General features: G+C 43.8%; 1 protein-coding gene across 1 annotated transcript in view; it reads right to left on the reverse strand.

The window, feature by feature from the left end:
• LOC101050379 (ankyrin repeat domain-containing protein 18A) overlaps positions 1-13,545 on the reverse strand; it is a 39,829-nt gene extending 26,284 nt beyond the window's left edge. The window contains exons 1-5 of the mRNA XM_074384339.1: positions 13,185-13,545; positions 9,725-9,839; positions 9,389-9,562; positions 3,154-3,260; positions 1,835-1,972 (exon numbers count right to left, since the gene is read on the reverse strand). Of these exons, the coding sequence (XP_074240440.1) occupies positions 1,835-1,972; positions 3,154-3,260; positions 9,389-9,562; positions 9,725-9,839; positions 13,185-13,390 (740 nt within the window). The 5' untranslated portion in view covers positions 13,391-13,545. The remainder of the gene's footprint in view (positions 1-1,834; positions 1,973-3,153; positions 3,261-9,388; positions 9,563-9,724; positions 9,840-13,184) is intronic.
• Between the last annotated feature and the right edge of the window lie 2,731 nt (positions 13,546-16,276).

Here is a 16,276-nt window from a genome sequence, read left to right on the forward strand (position 1 = left end):
GATCCTAAATATATACGCATCCAATACAGGAATACCTAGACATACAGGACTTATAAAGAGACTTAGACTCCCACATAATAATAGTGGGAGACTTCAATATTAATATTAGACAGATCAATGAGACAGAAAATTAACAACGATATTCAAGTCTTGAATTCAGATCTGGAACAAGTAAATGTAATTAACATTTATAGAACTCTCCACTTTAAATATACAAAATATACCCTCTTATCAGTATCACATCATATCAATTTAGAAGTTTAAATGAAATCTTGGTTGGCTCCTTGTTTGTTATTCTCTTCTCTCAATTTCTTTCATCTCTCCATTATTAAGGACAATTATAGGCATACCCATATTTAGACTGCATTCTAGCCTGGGCAATAAAGCAATACCCCCATCCTCTCTCCCTCTTCCTCTTTCTCTTTCTTCCTTTTCTTTATAAAAAAAAGAAAAAGAAAAAAAGAAAACTACAAAGATAAGGAAGCTCCATACCCCCTCACCATTAGCCACGCAATGGACAGAACACAGTGTCATCTCTCTGTTCACCTGAGACAAACGCACATCTCATTAGAAAAAAAAAAAAACAGAAAGTCTGAGGGCAGAGTCAGGCCGACTCCTGAGGTGCGAGGGGCCCGGGGGGCTCTAGTGAGCCTCAGGAGATTTAGAAGCAGCAGCCCTCAAAAAAAAAAAAAAAAAAAAAACACTGTAGCTGTGAACTCTGTGTATGAGTCACCATGAAGACTGAGGGATCTGAATCAGTAAAGGCATCCTGTGGGCAAAGGTCAACCATTACCAGATTGCAGGACCAGTTACAATGGCAGCAATACAGCAAGTGAATCAGTGGAAACAACGGAATGATTAGAGTGGTTTTTTCTCCCGCTTCTTCTGACTTGTAAAGCAAGACTGTCTTCCTTGGACTTAGTGAACTCCTTAGCTTTTCAAAAAATTCAAAGCAGGAAGGCATAAGAGATAGCCCCAGGGGACAATACAAGATTTTCTGCTAAACTGGACATTTCAAGACCCAATAACTAATTAGAAAAGTCAGGCCAGGCATGCTGGCTAGCAATTTGGGAGGCTGAGGCAGGAGAATCACTTGAGCTTAGGAACATGGGCAACATAGTTAGACCTTGTCAAAAAAAAAAAACAAACAAACAAACAAACAAACAAACAAACAAACAAAAAAACAGAGAAAGAAAGAAAAATAGTAAAAAGATGTGACACTACTTATATTTCACGTATAGGGGTTATACTTGGAATAAAATGAACAACATTGAGATAGATCTCTAGGGATAAAAGTTTTTAAAAGTCCTGAAAGAATCTTGCACTATTCCTACTTTTAACTAGTTTAGCTTTCTGTTTGATTTCTGGCTAAAAAGTGGACTAACTAGTTGCCATTCCTAAGTACCTCAATAAAACTGAAATGTCACCCAATGTATAAATGCAATATTTCTAATTATTTTATTTTTTTATTTTTTATTTTTTATTTTTTTTTTGAGGCGGAGTTTCGCTCTTGTTACCCAGGCTGGAGTGCAATGGCACGATCTTGGCTCACCGCAACCTCCGCCTCCCGGGTTCAGGCAATTCTCCTGCCTCAGCCTCCTGAGTAGCTGGGATTACAGGCACGCGCCACCATGTCCAGCTAATTTTTTGTGTTTTTAGTAGAGACGGGGTTTCACCATGTTGACCAGGATGGTCTCGATCTCTTGACCTCGTGATCCACCCGCCTTGGCCTCCCAAAGTGCTGGGATTACAGGCTTGAGCCACCGCGCCCGGCCGTTCTAATTATTTTAAAACTTAATTTAGTATTAACTGGTCTTTTAATATAAGCACTTACCTTATCATATCACAACAAATAGCATAATCTTCTGCATTTTGTTTAAATATATCTTGAGAAAAGATGTTAATATTTTGTTCAAGGAGAAATCTGACTATGCTTGGAAAGTTATGATGGACGGCAAGCATGAGGGCTGTTCTAAAATGATAAAGAAATGACTCCACTTAAGAACTTTAATAAAGATAGTTAACTGGCAAATTTCATACACCTTACCAATTAGTACCTTGCCTGTCAGTGCAGACATAATAACCATTTACATGTTCTAACTTATGCCTCTAAGCATCTTGGGTGCTCAAGTGTTCATCTTTGTAAATTACCACCAAGGCTAAAAGGCAGGGACAATAAGGAAGTCTCTTGTCCCACTGGGGTATGACATAATACCAGTTGCTAACTTATAGTTTTTTGATGGCCAAGAAACTATGCTGAGGTCACTTACATAAAGTAAGCAAAGATTTATATGAAGATTTCTTCATTGCTTTTCTAGTCTGGTATATTGTAATTCAAAGTCAGCTAGAGGTCAGATAACTAAGAGCTAACTGCAGGCTGAAAACAACAATAATGATAGTAATAAGAATAATGGTAATAGTAGTAGTTGTAAACTGAAAGTTAAAAAATTCAAAGGAGGAGGCCTGGGTGCGGTGGCGCATGCCTGTAATCCCAGCGGTATGGGAGGCTGAGATGGGCAGATCACCTGAGATCAGGAGTTCAAGACCATCCTGACCAACATGGAGAAACTCCGTCTCTACTAACAATACAAAACCAGCCAGGTGTGGTGGCACATGCCTGTAATCCCAACTACTCAGGAGGCTGAGGCAGGAGAATCGCTTGAACCCAGGAGGCAGAGGTTGCAGTGAGCTGAGATCACACCACTGCACTCCAGCCTGGGCAACAAGAGTGAGATTTCATCTCCAAAAAAAAAAAAAAAAAAAAAAAAAAAAAAAAAAAAAATTCAAAGGAGGAAGGTATAGGATATCATAATAATGGTAATTGTAGTAGTTTTAAACTGAAAGTAAAAGTCTGCACTTTATAAAATTAATAAAACATAAAAACCCCTTTAGCTAATAGAAAATTATAGGACCAAAAACATCAGATTACAAATAACAGTCTATAAGAGAAAATGAATCCTACTATATAGTGTTTTTATGTTGTACAGTCCAAATAATTGCCTTTCTATTTAACTATTTGTGTTATTTTTCACTATATGCCAATAACTATAAGTTAATCTTCTTATTAGTATTTCTGACTCGAGTGACTGTTACCATTCTAGAATAGTCAGGTTTTTTTAAAAACAAAAAACAAAAACAAAAAAACTACTGTACCTTCTGAAATTATCAACTGCATGTACATTTGCCCCATTTTTTACCAAAAATTCCACCATTTGCTGTTTCTTGCAAATTACAGCTAGCAAAAGAGGTGTGTTTCCCTCCTGTGAGAAAGCAAAAACAATTTATAATTCATAAAATTACATAGTTCTCAACTGAACTAAAAATCTTCTGTAAGATGCTATGAACTTAAACATACAATATACAAAGAAAGTAAATGCAAAGCCATCACATCCTTCTCCCTCCTCTGTGCTTTTCCACACACTGTCTTGCAAACATCCCTCTTCTGTCTCCCACATTAACTTCAGTCATCTCCAAAACTCACCTTACCAGGCCCCAAAATCATTGTTTCTATCACAGCATTTAACACAGTATATATTGTAATTATTTCATTGCTTCCCACTGAAAACCAAGAGCTTCTTGAGAGCAAGGGCTGTATCTTTCTTTTCTCTCTATATAACCCTAAAACCGAAGACATAGTAACAAATGCTTCAAATTTAAAAAATAAATGATCTAAATCATTGTCTCTAGAGCAATGTTTCTTAAACTGTGTTCCAAAGAATATTTGTTTTACCAGAAGTACTATACCCCAACAGAAGGATTCCATGATCATGTGCATTTGAGAAGTATTACAAAACTGTATTGTGTGTCTAACAATCAAGAAATCTCCTGAACTTTGCCTGATCCCAATTTGACCATACTTTTTGTGCCAAACGATCACATTTTAGAAACTAGAGTTTCAGGGATACAGTTGCCAGAGATTCCTAATACAGATGGAGGTTTCCTCTGGGTATCCCAAACTTGCTTGATTCACTTCTATTAATGGTGACAGGATCCCAGATGCCAATGTTAGGCACTCCTCATTCAAGTGGGTGACTAAGGAAATGAGCTCTGAAATAAGAGAAATTGGTTTCAAGTGCACTTATTTTTCTTTTTAATAAATATAGTTCATGGGTTTTCTCCTAACACAAGAGGATACATTTTCATCTTAACTGACAGAAAGCTCAATATGGTCTGTGTAATAGAGGCAGGTTTAAACATTTTGAAAATAAGGCTGGGTGCAGTGGCTCACGCCTGTAATGCCAGCACTTTGGGAGGCCAAGGCAGGTGGATCAACTGAGGTTGGGAGTTCAAGACCAGCCTGACCAACATAGTGAAACCCCGTCTCTACTAAAAATACAAACATTAGACAGACATGGTGCTACATGCCTGTAGTCCCAGCTACTTGAGAGGCTGAGGCAGGAGAATCACTTAAACCTGGGAGGTGGAGGCTGCAGTGAGCTGAGATTTCACTATTGCACCCCATCCTGGGCAATAGGAACAAAACTCTATCTCAAAAAAAAAATTAATTAAAAATAAATATCAAAAAAGCAAAGCTCAGTAAGAAATTTTATTCTCAATTATAATGATAATCCTAGGATCCTAATGCAATTTTACTTTGTAAATCCATTTGTATTGGTTTCCATTTAAATTGCCATTTAACATTTTATTTTTTAGTTTAGGCAAAATATAAATCAGAAATAGAAATACGATAGCTTACCAATAAAAGTTCTAATACCAACTCATATGGCTTATTTTTAGGATAATAAAAGCCAGTAAGCGACTTGCATTTTTAAGAGACATTGCTGAGAAGAAAGATATAATGTCTGCAATATTCATAAACTATCCAACTCTTACCAGGAATAACCTAAAAAGGTTTCTAGGCATTCTTGTGAGCAGATGACTATTTGTGATATATATATATATAAAGGGTTATAAAACTTCTGAATTCTAAAATTCAACCCCATAATTGAGAAATTTATATAAACTATAGATTATATATTATAAACAAATATACACTGTCTTGCAAACCTTGAAATCTTTAAGAAAATAGGCCGGGCGCGGTGGCTCAAGCCTGTAATCCCAGCACTTTGAGAGGCCGAGGTGGGTGGATCACGAGGTCAAGAGATCGAGACCATCCTGGTCAACAAGGTGAAACCCTGTCTCTACTTAAAAAAAAAAACAAAAAACAAAAAAACAAAAAAAAATTAGCTAGGCATGGTGCGTGCCTGTAATCCCAGCTGCTCAGGAGGCTGAGGCAGGAGAATTGCCTGAACCCAGGAGGCGGAGGTTGCAGTGAGCCGAGATCACGCCATTGCACTCCAGCCTGGGTAACAAGAGCGAAACTTTGTCTCAAAAAAAAAAGGAAATCTTAAAGAAAATACACCATAAAACAGGAGCTGTAAACTCAAATACTTCTAAGGATGAAGGAGGTTACATAAGTAAGTGAAGGACTTAGGTGGGCATAGTAGCAAACAGGAGAATATGTGCCTCCTCTACAGGGATAATCTCTGGACAGCAGACCAAACAGTGACATGGCTTATGGGACTTCAGATTTGATTCTTAAGACAAGCCTGAAGTCCAGATTTCTGCATGAGTCTCCTAAACTTTATATGTTTACTCAATTTAAGGAATCAAAGAAACAAATCTATGTGCCATGTTTATACTATAGCCCTTGTGTTTTCATATTTGTTATGAATGTGTTACTAAATGATTGTGTATAAACCAAGTATTTGCAAGTGCAGCTTTTTCTTTCTCTAGCATTATACATTTTACCAAAAAAATCAGGCCCTGATATGTATGTATGTATATGTCTAAATAATAAAAATAAAAATAAATAATAAAAATAATCCTAGCACTTTGGGAGGCTGAGGTGGGTGGATCACCTGAGGTCAGGAGTTCAAGACCAGCCTGGCCATCATGGTGAAACCTCATCTTAAAAAAAAAAAAAAAAGACTCATAATACGCACCTCAAGGATTTTCCCAACATTTATTTATTCACATTCTGTTCGTATATCATATTCCCAGATTGTTAACCAAACAGAAAATTTGTTCATGAGACTGCTGAAACTAACTTATTAAAAGAATTCCTGTTGTATTCTCAATGACTTCATGAATTTCAATGTTTAAAACTGACATTCTGATTACGCCAAAGCTCTGTACACTTAACAGATATACTGAGATAGTCCATATTAAAACTTCAACTGAAAAAAAGGGTTAGGATTTGCTACAAATCTAATTGAGAAAACCTCACTTGTAATGAAGATTTTTTGACGCATAACCACCTGAACCGTGACAAAGAAACATGAAATTGTGAAAGGATCAGCCTCTACTTATTGAAAGATCACCCACAAGCAAATTCCTAAAGATTCTCTGAATGGTAGTAAATGATTCATGGTGAGAACAAAACGGTGATAAGCTGACAGAGATATTACCAATAATATTTTCTTTCAATTCCCAGTCACAGATGTAGAGAAAGATAGATAAGTTAGGCTGATTATTATTGGAAAGGGGAACTTTGAAGGAAGTAATCCCTATCAAATGCCAACTTTTAGAGATTTCTTATGGTTTTAAGATATGAATAATTTATACACTGCACTCATCTGTTCTGTGATACTTAATTAGGAGTGTATTCAAACCTAGACATATTTTTTTGCTGTTGTTGTTTTAGACAAGAGTCTCACAATGTTGCGCAGGCTGGACCCAAAGTCCTAGCGTCAACCAATCAATCCTCTCAGCTCAGACTCCTAAGTAGCTGGGACTGGAAACATGCAACTGTGAATGACTTCAAATAATATTTTTAACCATATATGTTCAGGCCTTATTAGAGCTATTACATCAAAATCTTCAAGAGAAAGCTTATACTTGTAGAGTTTCTACAAAATTTCCCTAGGTCCCTGTAATGCACAATTCTAGCTGAGAATTAGTAGTGCAGCTGACAATCACTTCGGTTTCATTGCTCACCCGAACAGTCAAAACCCTGTATCAGTTTGGGATGTGGCCAAAAAGAGAAAAGAGTAAGACTCTTTTATTAAAATTCCAGTTAATTTTCCTGGGTATGGGTAGAACAGGGACACGTAAACTCAAAATCCCACTTGATTTTGCTATTTATAAGCTCCTTAATTCCCACCTTCCCACCAAGACATTCCAAATTTGAAAGGAGACCAATTCTTTTCCAAGTGGCTGTTTCTGCCAGGATGGGTAATAAGTCAATTACTAATTTGTTCCACCCTTTGCTGAAGTTTTTCTCACTTTGTCACCACCTATTCACTGTCATTCTGGTTTCCTCTGAGTCCTCTAAAAATTGATCTTTAGGCAAGTTTCAGTCACAGTCTTTACCAAACCAAAACTGATTACCCAAAAGCTGAAGAGAGCTTTGTCTCAATACATAAACTAGAAAAACAACAAACTAAAAAACAAAACCTCTGCTTTATATTTTCCTCTCCTTACCTAATTTCCAAGTGACCTGTATGTTTCTGATTGCTCTCCTTTCCCTTCCCATTTTTACCTCTTTTTTTTTTTTTTGAGACGGAGTTTTGCTCTTGTTACCCAGGCTGGAGTGCAACGGCATGATCTCGGCTCACCGCAACCTCCGCCTCCTGGGTTCAGGCAATTCTCCTGCCTCAGCCTCCTGAGTAGCTGGGATTACAGGCACTCGCCACCATGCCCAGCTAATGTTTTGTATTTTTAGTAGAGACGGGGTTTCACCATGTTGACCAGGATGGCCTCGATCTCTTGACCTCGTGATCCACCCGCCTCGGTCTCCCAAAGTGCTGGTATTACAGGCTTGAGCCACCGCGCCCGGCCCCATTTTTACCTCTTTAGCCTTGCCACTAAAAGATACATCAGTTGTTTTTTTTTTTAAAAGAAAATTGTCAGCAGCAGCAACATTTCCATTTATTGTAAGTTGCTTTAGTTTTGTTTTGAGCTTTAAAATAAAGCCAGTTTCCAGGGTAAATTTTTTTTCCTGTGTTTTCTTACACTAATTAGAAAAATAAAACAATCCTGGAGCAGGAAACAAATATTTGAAAAGGAAAAGTTTTACCTTTGACAAATTCACAAATATTTCCCATAAATACACTAAAAAAGCTTCTTTAGAAGTATCAATATTTAAAGTAAAATCTTACACAATTATTTCAAAATATTTTCTTTTTTTGAATTGTACTTTAGGGTCTGGGGTACATGTGCAGATCATGCAGGATTGTTGCATAGGTACACACATGGCAATGTGGTTTTCTGCCTCCATCCCCTCCGTCACCTGCATCTGGCATTTCTCCCCATGTTACCCCTCCCTGACGTCCCCACCCCCTCGCTGTCCCTCCCTCGACTCCCTCAACAGACCCCAGTGTGTGATGCCCCTCTCCCTGTGTCCATGTGTTCTCATTGTTCATCAGCCGCCTATGAGTGAGAACATGCGGTGTTTTCTGTTCTTGTGTCAGTTTGCTGAGAATTATTGTTTCCAGATTCATTCATGTCCCTACAAGGACATGAACTCATCATTTTTTATGGGTGCATAGTATTCCATGGTGTATATGTGCCACATTTTCCTTATCCAGTCTATCGTTGATGGGCATTTGGGTTGGTTCCAAGTCTTTGCTATTGTAAACAGTGCCGTAATGAACATACATGTGCATGTGTCTTTATAATAGAATGATTTGTAATCCTTTGGGTATAGACTCAGTAATGGGATTGCCAGGTCAAATGGAATTTCTATTTCTAGGTCCTTGAAGAAGTGCCACACCATCTTCCACCATGGTTGAACTAGTTTACACTCCCACCAACAGTGTAAAAGTGTTCCTATTTCTCCAAATCCTCTCCAGCATCTGTTGTCTCCAGATTTTTTAATGATTCTAACTGGCGTGAGGTGGTATCTCAATGTGGTTTTGATTTGCATTTCTCTAATAATCAGTGATGAGGCTGGGCGCGGTGGCTCAAGCCTGTAATCCCAGCACTTTGGGAGGCCGAGGCGGGTGGATCACAAGGTCGAGAGATCGAGACCAACCTGGTCAACATGGTGAAACCCCATCTATACTAAAAATACAAAAAATTAGCTGGGCATGGTGGCGTGTGCCTATAATCCCAGCTATTCAGGAGGCTGAGGCAGGAGAACTGCCTGAACCCAGGAGGCGGAGGTTGCGGTGAGCCGATATCACACCATTGCACTCCAGCCTGGGTAACAAGAGCGAAACTCCGTCTCAAAACAACAACAACAACAACAAACAAACAAACAAACAAACAAAAAATCAGTGATGATGAGCATTATTTCATATGTTTCTTGGCCTCATATATGTCTTCTTTTATTTCAAAATATTTTCATTCAGGGAGTGCTTCAGCTTCTAAACATGAAAAATTAATCCTTACCTATATCAATGTTAAAACAAATATTTCGAAAAGAAAGTTGATTGAGCTATACCTTGTTTATTGCTTCAATATTTGCACGGTGGGAAAGAAGTTTTTCTGCCAGTGAAGTCCCCTTATTATATATAGCATAATGAAGGGCAGTGTTGCCGTAGACATCTTGAATGCTTGGATTGGCACCGTGTTTCAGCAGAGAAATGGAACAATTCTCCTCCTGGCCGTGTACAGCCTATCAGTGTTAAATAAAAAACAAGACTGTAAATTCTAAGAATTCAAAATACATATTCCACAGGTTTTACCAACTAGTTATATTTAAATGAGATAAATTCATTTTATTTCTATGTATTTAAATCAAATCCATTTTATGCTGAAAGAGTTGTCTACTACATACCTTCATTAAAGGTGTCCTGTTAAGTCTGTCACCGATGTCAATCTGGCATTGTCTGCTCACTAACAGACTGACAACTTCCACATGGCCATAAGCACAGGCCAAATGCAGAGCAGTCCTGTGAGAGTAAGAGGAGTTTTCAGGAAATTGCAATGCCATATCCCAAGACCTACAATGGTTCATGTCATTGTAAACATTGAATAGCATGTTATTCCTCTGCCTTCAAAACAAATAATTTTTTTTGGAAGAAAGTACAATATTTATTAGCTCTTACTGCTCACTACCTTAATGAAGACAGCAGCCTATTTGGATAGAATGAGCTTGGTCTTTGGATTCCGTTCAACTAGGGCTTGAGTTCTACTTTGAGCTCTGTCACTTACCAGCTATTACTTAGGCTTTCCGTGCCTCAGTTTCCTCATTAATAAAATAAAGATGACAATAGCAGCTAGCTCACAGGACACCATTGCGATGCTTAAATGTGAACCTATGTAAACTATTTAGAACTGTTTTTAGAACAAGCAACAACTGAGTAATTGCTAGATTTGAGTTTTTTGAGAAAGGGTCCCACTCTGTTGCCCAGGCTGCAGTGCAATGGTGTATTTATACCTCGCTGCAGCCTGGAACTCTCAGGCTCAAGCAATCCTCCTGCCCTAGCATCCTGAGTAGCTGGGACCACAGGAGGGCACCAGCATGCTCCACTAATTTTTAAATGTTTTTTGGTAGAGTAGGAATCTCACTTTGTTTCCCAGGGTGGTCTCAAACTCCTGGCATCAAGGGAACCTCCCACCTCAGCCTTCCAAAGTTCTGGAATGACAGCTGTGAGCCACTGCACTCAGCCAGATGTTATAATTATTACTATTACTAGTACTTAAAAGTTTTTTTTCATTAAGTAAAATGACACAATTATTCCTATTTTGCAAAATGATTTAAAGATTAGGTCACATCTTAACATACCTGATATTGGAATGGCATTTGTAATTCATAACTTTTTATACCTGTAATTGGTAGCATTTAAAAAGTATCTTATTAATATAGAAAATAATATGGTATCACAATATCTGTGAGGCCTTACATTAAGTCAAATACAGTATACACTGCAGGCCTAGAGCTATTTTAGGTATCTAACTGATACTTAAATTTTAGTTCTTAAAGGAACCATGGGAAAAGAGCACTGAAATAACATGCTTTTTAAACAAATTATTTCTCACTTTGAGTTTTGAAAAATGTGAAGCCAAAAGAAACTCATGATTGAAATAAACAGGTATGGATCATTTTAGTCAACACTTAGATTTACAGAATACAGGCAAGTCAGACTTTCTAATGACTAATATTAGTATTTAAGACTGATAGATTTTCAAAACTGTAAGGAGTTAAAGGTTATCTTTCACTATTTTTTACCTTCAGAAATGCTTTTGTTTGAAAGCTGGAAGGAAAAGCTTCAATGCGATTAAGCCCTAATATTTCCATTTAACATCTCTCATCTTGCTCTGGCAGAGCAGGTAAACATAAAGTTTTTAAGAACGGAAGGGTCCTGAGAGATAGTACAATCTGTCTGCTACGTAACAGGTATTCAGGTTATGTCTGATGAATAAATGGACTGAAAGAATTGATACAGTTGGGGAGTTCAATATTTTAAAATATAACTTCTATAATCCAATATTTTCGTGATAGTAATTTTATTTGTGATTGATTATTTTTATAAGACTACAACTAAAACAAAATGATTAATCTATCATTGTTTGCATATATGTAATGAATCTATACATAAGAAAAACATATGTACATAACAAAATGTATATGTAATAAGATCTGCAAGCACAGATCAAAAGATTCCCGTTTTACTTCTGAAGAAGCTAAAACTTCAAAAAAGATAACAACCCACACCGTAATGATGAAAAATGGACAATTAGAAATTATTTTTATCTCCACAGGATTTATGTTTTTCTCATCTCCAAATTATTTCATTAATAATAAATTTTGACTAGAATTGTTATAGTCACTGAAGAAATTACAGGTTAAAAAAGGAACAAAAACTTAAAATATAAGTGCTCAGAAGTTACACATTTTATCCTATTTTGTACAAAGTTTTGGCTAACAGAACACCATAGGATGTTAGTGTGTATGTGCAAGCAAACATTGTTTTTCCTCACTGGCTGTAACAAAATACATCTTCACACAGCAAGGTATCGCTATACTTACTGCCATCTTCAGTGGTCACCTATTCATTCTATGGGTTCTTGTTAACATAAATGCTAAGAAAAACAAAATGCATGTATCTCTACTTTCTAAACGCATTTTAATATAATGGAATTGATGAGTAAAGGGCGTATGCATTTTTCAATTTGGTGTAATTACCACCAAATTGTCTCCTTGAAAAGTTATCAGCAACTTAAACTTTAAGCAGCAGTATAAGTACCACTGCTCTTTATTCTCACAAACACTGTGGATAGAAAACAGTCTCATTCCTCTTTTAACTTAAATTCTCTTACAAGAAACACTAAGGATTTTTTCCTATGTAAGTTAACTTGTGGATCTGCAAAAAAGCACTTTGCTCACTTTTAGAGTTCTTTTCTTGTGGATTTGATTTGAAACAATTCCATGTAAAATAAACGTGGTTTTTTTTGTGTTTTTTTTTGTTTTTGTTTTTGTTTTTGTTTTTGTTTTGAGACGGAGTTTCGCTCTTGTTACCCAGGCTGGAGTGCAATGGCGCGATCTCAGCTCACCGCAACCTCCGCCTCCTGGGTTCAGGCAATTCTCCTGCCTCAGCCTCCTGAGTAGCTGGGATTACAGGCACACGCCACCATGCCCAGCTGATTTTTTGTATTTTTAGTAGAGACGGGGTTTCACCATGTTGACCAGGATGGTCTCGATCTCTTGAACTCGTGATCCACCCGCCTCAGCCTCCCAAAGTGCTGGGATTACAGGCTTGAGCCACCGCGCCCGGCTAAGATGTGGTTTTTATTTATCATTTGGTTTAAGGAAAACTGATAAACATAGAGCTCACATTTTAGGAAAGTGAGTCTTTCCATTCAAGGAACCCACCTCCCACTTCCGAGTTTCCCTCTAAGAAGTCCCAGGAAAGAACCCATCTATCTATCTACAACGATTCGGATGTAAAACGGACACCGGGTTTTTAAGCTGAGAACGTTTCCCCTACTGAAAAGGACTCACGGTATTTTTGACAAGGGAATGAGTTCTCATTAGGCACTTTCCTGTCACGTATATGACAGCATGTCTTAAACATGCATATGCTCAAGTGCGTGAGTTAAACTCACTCAAATTTTGCACCAGGTTCTCCAGGCGGGGATTCCCAGCGATGGAAAGCAGCTGAGGCTCGCTTTGGCTCCGCTGCTTTGAGGCTGCCCGGCGCCCCCCAAGACCCGGTCCCAGGGGCTGCAGGGAAGCCGGGCCCGGGGATCCCCCTCTGACCCCGGGCTGAGCCCCAGCTACAAGCCCCCGCTACCTGTCCTTCCTGTCGCGGGCGTCCACATCCCGGCTCCTGCCCCTCAGGCAGCGCTCCACCGCCGCAGCATCGCCCCGGAAGGCCGCCCTGTGCATCTTCCGCAGCTCCCAGTCCCGGACGTGGTACCCGGGACCGGAGTACTCGTCGTCGGTGGAGCCCCGGAACGCCTGGCCCAGGCGTCCCCCGAAGCTGAAGAGCTTCCTCATGGTGGCGACTTCTCCTCAGAAGCCCACCACCGGCTCCTGAGCCGCCGGGCTCCTCGTGGCCTTTCCACCCTCACCCAGACCCAAGTCTGCGATCCACCCCACACCAGGGATCCGCCCCAAACCGCAATCGACCCCCAAACCCGCGATCAGAATCCGCGCTCCAGCCCGGTCTACCGGAGTCTGCAGCAGCGAGACTCGCAAACTCCGACCTCAGACCGAGGGAGCCCAGTGAAGCCGTTGGGCGCGCGCCCGGACGCCGGAAGCCGCTCCCACGCCCGCGCGCGGCCGGCAGGGGGCGGTTGCAGCTCCGGCGCAGGCGCGGCTGGCTGGCGGGTTCTCCCGGGCTCGCCTGGAACGTCCAGGAATCGCCCCCGCGCAGCGCGCCAGGCCTGAGGTACCGCCTGGCGCTTGCGGCAGCGCTGGGCCCTGCCGGTGCAGGTGGAGCTGCGTAAGCGGCTGGCGGAGATACCGGTGCAAGCCACGCCGATGCCGTCCGACCTCGCGGAGCCGCGCGGCTCTTCTCGGCTCGTTCCCCTGCTCTACCGCGTGTACTCCTTCCGCAGCGTCTACCAGACCGGCTTCCTGAAGCCGCACCGGGCCTACGTGCAGCTGCTGGTGACGGCCGCGGAGCCCACACTGACCTTCGGCATGGATGTGCCCATGCCGTGCCCGCCGCTGCCTTGGACCTCGCCGCAAACAGGTGCCTTCCTGCGCAGCCCCACAAAGCTGACGCATGCGGTGGACCGCACCATGCGCCACCAGCTGCTGCTGGAAAACTGCCCGGCCAGGAACTGCACGGCGCGCCGGACATGCTCACCCAGCTGGGCAGGCGTGCCTGGAGTGCCTGGAGCTCTTCCAGAACAGGGGCTGCCCCAATCTCCGCATGAAGGTCTACTGCGCGTGCGCGTGTCTGCAGGCAGCCCGCTGCGCTTCGCGGGACCAGCCCAGGCAGAGAGCTCTGACCCCTCCTCGCAGCCCTGCCCCCCACGCCGGAGGGTGGGCAGAGGGGGCGTTTTGCCCCCGAAACACCGGGCCGGGTCCCCGGGCGGGCCCGCTCTCCGTTCCGCGGCACGCCTCTTCTTCTGCCTCCCCGCTCCGCCCACCGATCACCCGCACGCACACCGCACACCGGAGCCCCGCCGGCCTGCCCGCCGGCACCGAGGCCAGCACCGAGCAGCGCCTGGCAGCTCGATGCACAGCCCAGAACACACACACACACCACGCGAGCCCGCGCGCGCACACACAGACACACACAGACACGCACGCACGCACGCGCACACACACACACAGACACGCGCGCGCGCGCACACACACACACACACACACACACCCCAACCCCCCGTACCCCGCGGGCAAACGGAAGGGCCGCTTTCTCCAGGCGGGAGGGAAGGCGGGTAGAGACCCGGCGACGATCCCGGACACTGAGGGAGGGACGAGTGAAGGGAGGAAAGGACGGAAGGGAGAGGGCGAGGACGGGACGGAGGTGGGGACGGAGGGTGGCAGGTAGGGTGGGACCCAGCACCTAGGTCGCGTGACACTGTCCTCCTGCCTTGGCACTCTCTGCTTGGGGCTTTGGGACATACGTCTGTGCTGGTAACTAAGATGCTGTGATTCTCTTGTCTTGCCTCATATCTGCTCACATAGGAGCCAATCACATACTGCTGGGCCCAGTATCAAGTTCCATTCATTTTCTGTCATGACCCTCTGTCTCTGGGAGCTCAGCCACTCCAAATGATTGTCTTGTTATACCTGCTCTTTGCCCACAGGAGAGGATGTGACATTGCTCTGGGCCCAGCACCCAGGTGCGGTCACTCTGCTCTCCCGACGGGGCTATGCTTACAAGAGAAAGAGTGACTGATCGCTGGGCCCAGCACACAGGTGATGCGATTTGATTTGATTGTCTGGATTCTTGCCCGCGGGCATGATCCTGACCTCCCTTTGGCCTCTTCTGCCAGACAATGTGGGTCTCAACGGTCCCTGGGGTTTCCGGCTGGAGAGGGCGGGCTACCCCCGCCCTTGGTCCCCCGGAGCTGAGGCATACTGAGGAAGGGGCGGGGGCGCTGGGTCTCTATATAAGAGCGGCCGCTGGCTGGCGGCGGCCGGACTCCTGGCTCGACCTGCCAGCGGCGCGGTGCAGGTGCAGCTGCAGTGCAGGGCTTGGCTGAGGCGCGCTCGCGAGCCGGCCGGCCCCCGCGTGCCTGCGTCTGCCTGTGACGCTCGGGCCCGGTCTCCCCGCGATGGCTCTCCCCACGGCTCCCGGCAGCCCTCTCCCCGCGGTCGCCCGAGGGCGAGGACGGCGAAAGAGGCTCGTTTGGACCCCGAGCCAAAGCGATGCCCTGCGAGCGTCCTTTGAGCGGAACCCGTACCCGGGCATGGCCACCAGAGAACAGCTGGCCCAGGCCATCGGCATTCCGGAGCCCAGGGTCCAGATCTGGTTTCAGAATGAGAGATCGCGCCGCCTCAGGCAGCACCGGCGGGAATCCAGGCCCTGGCCGGGGCCACGCGGCCCCCAAGAAGGCCGGCGAAAGCGGACCGCCATCACCCCAGCGCAGAGCGCCGTGCTCCTCCGAGCCTTCGAGCAAGAGCGCTTTCCGGACTTCGCCACCAGGGAGGAACTGGCCAGAGAGACGGGCCTCCCGGAGTCCAGGATTCAGATCTGGTTTCAGAATAGCAGGGCCAGACGTCCAGACCGAGCCGGCGGGGGACCCGCGCCCGCAGGCGGCCTGTGCAACGCGGCCCCCGGCGGGCGCCGCTCTCCCGGCTCCCGGGTCGCCCCCACCCACACCGGGGCGTGGGGGGCGGCGCTTCCCGCACCCCACGTGCCCCTTGCGCCTGGGGCTCTCCCACAGGGCCCCGTCGCGAGCCAGGCAGCAGGGGCCGTGCCCC

The sequence above is a fragment of the Saimiri boliviensis genome, chromosome 14 (genome assembly GCF_048565385.1).
Source record: "Saimiri boliviensis isolate mSaiBol1 chromosome 14, mSaiBol1.pri, whole genome shotgun sequence".
NCBI classification, from domain to species: domain Eukaryota; kingdom Metazoa; phylum Chordata; class Mammalia; order Primates; family Cebidae; genus Saimiri; species Saimiri boliviensis.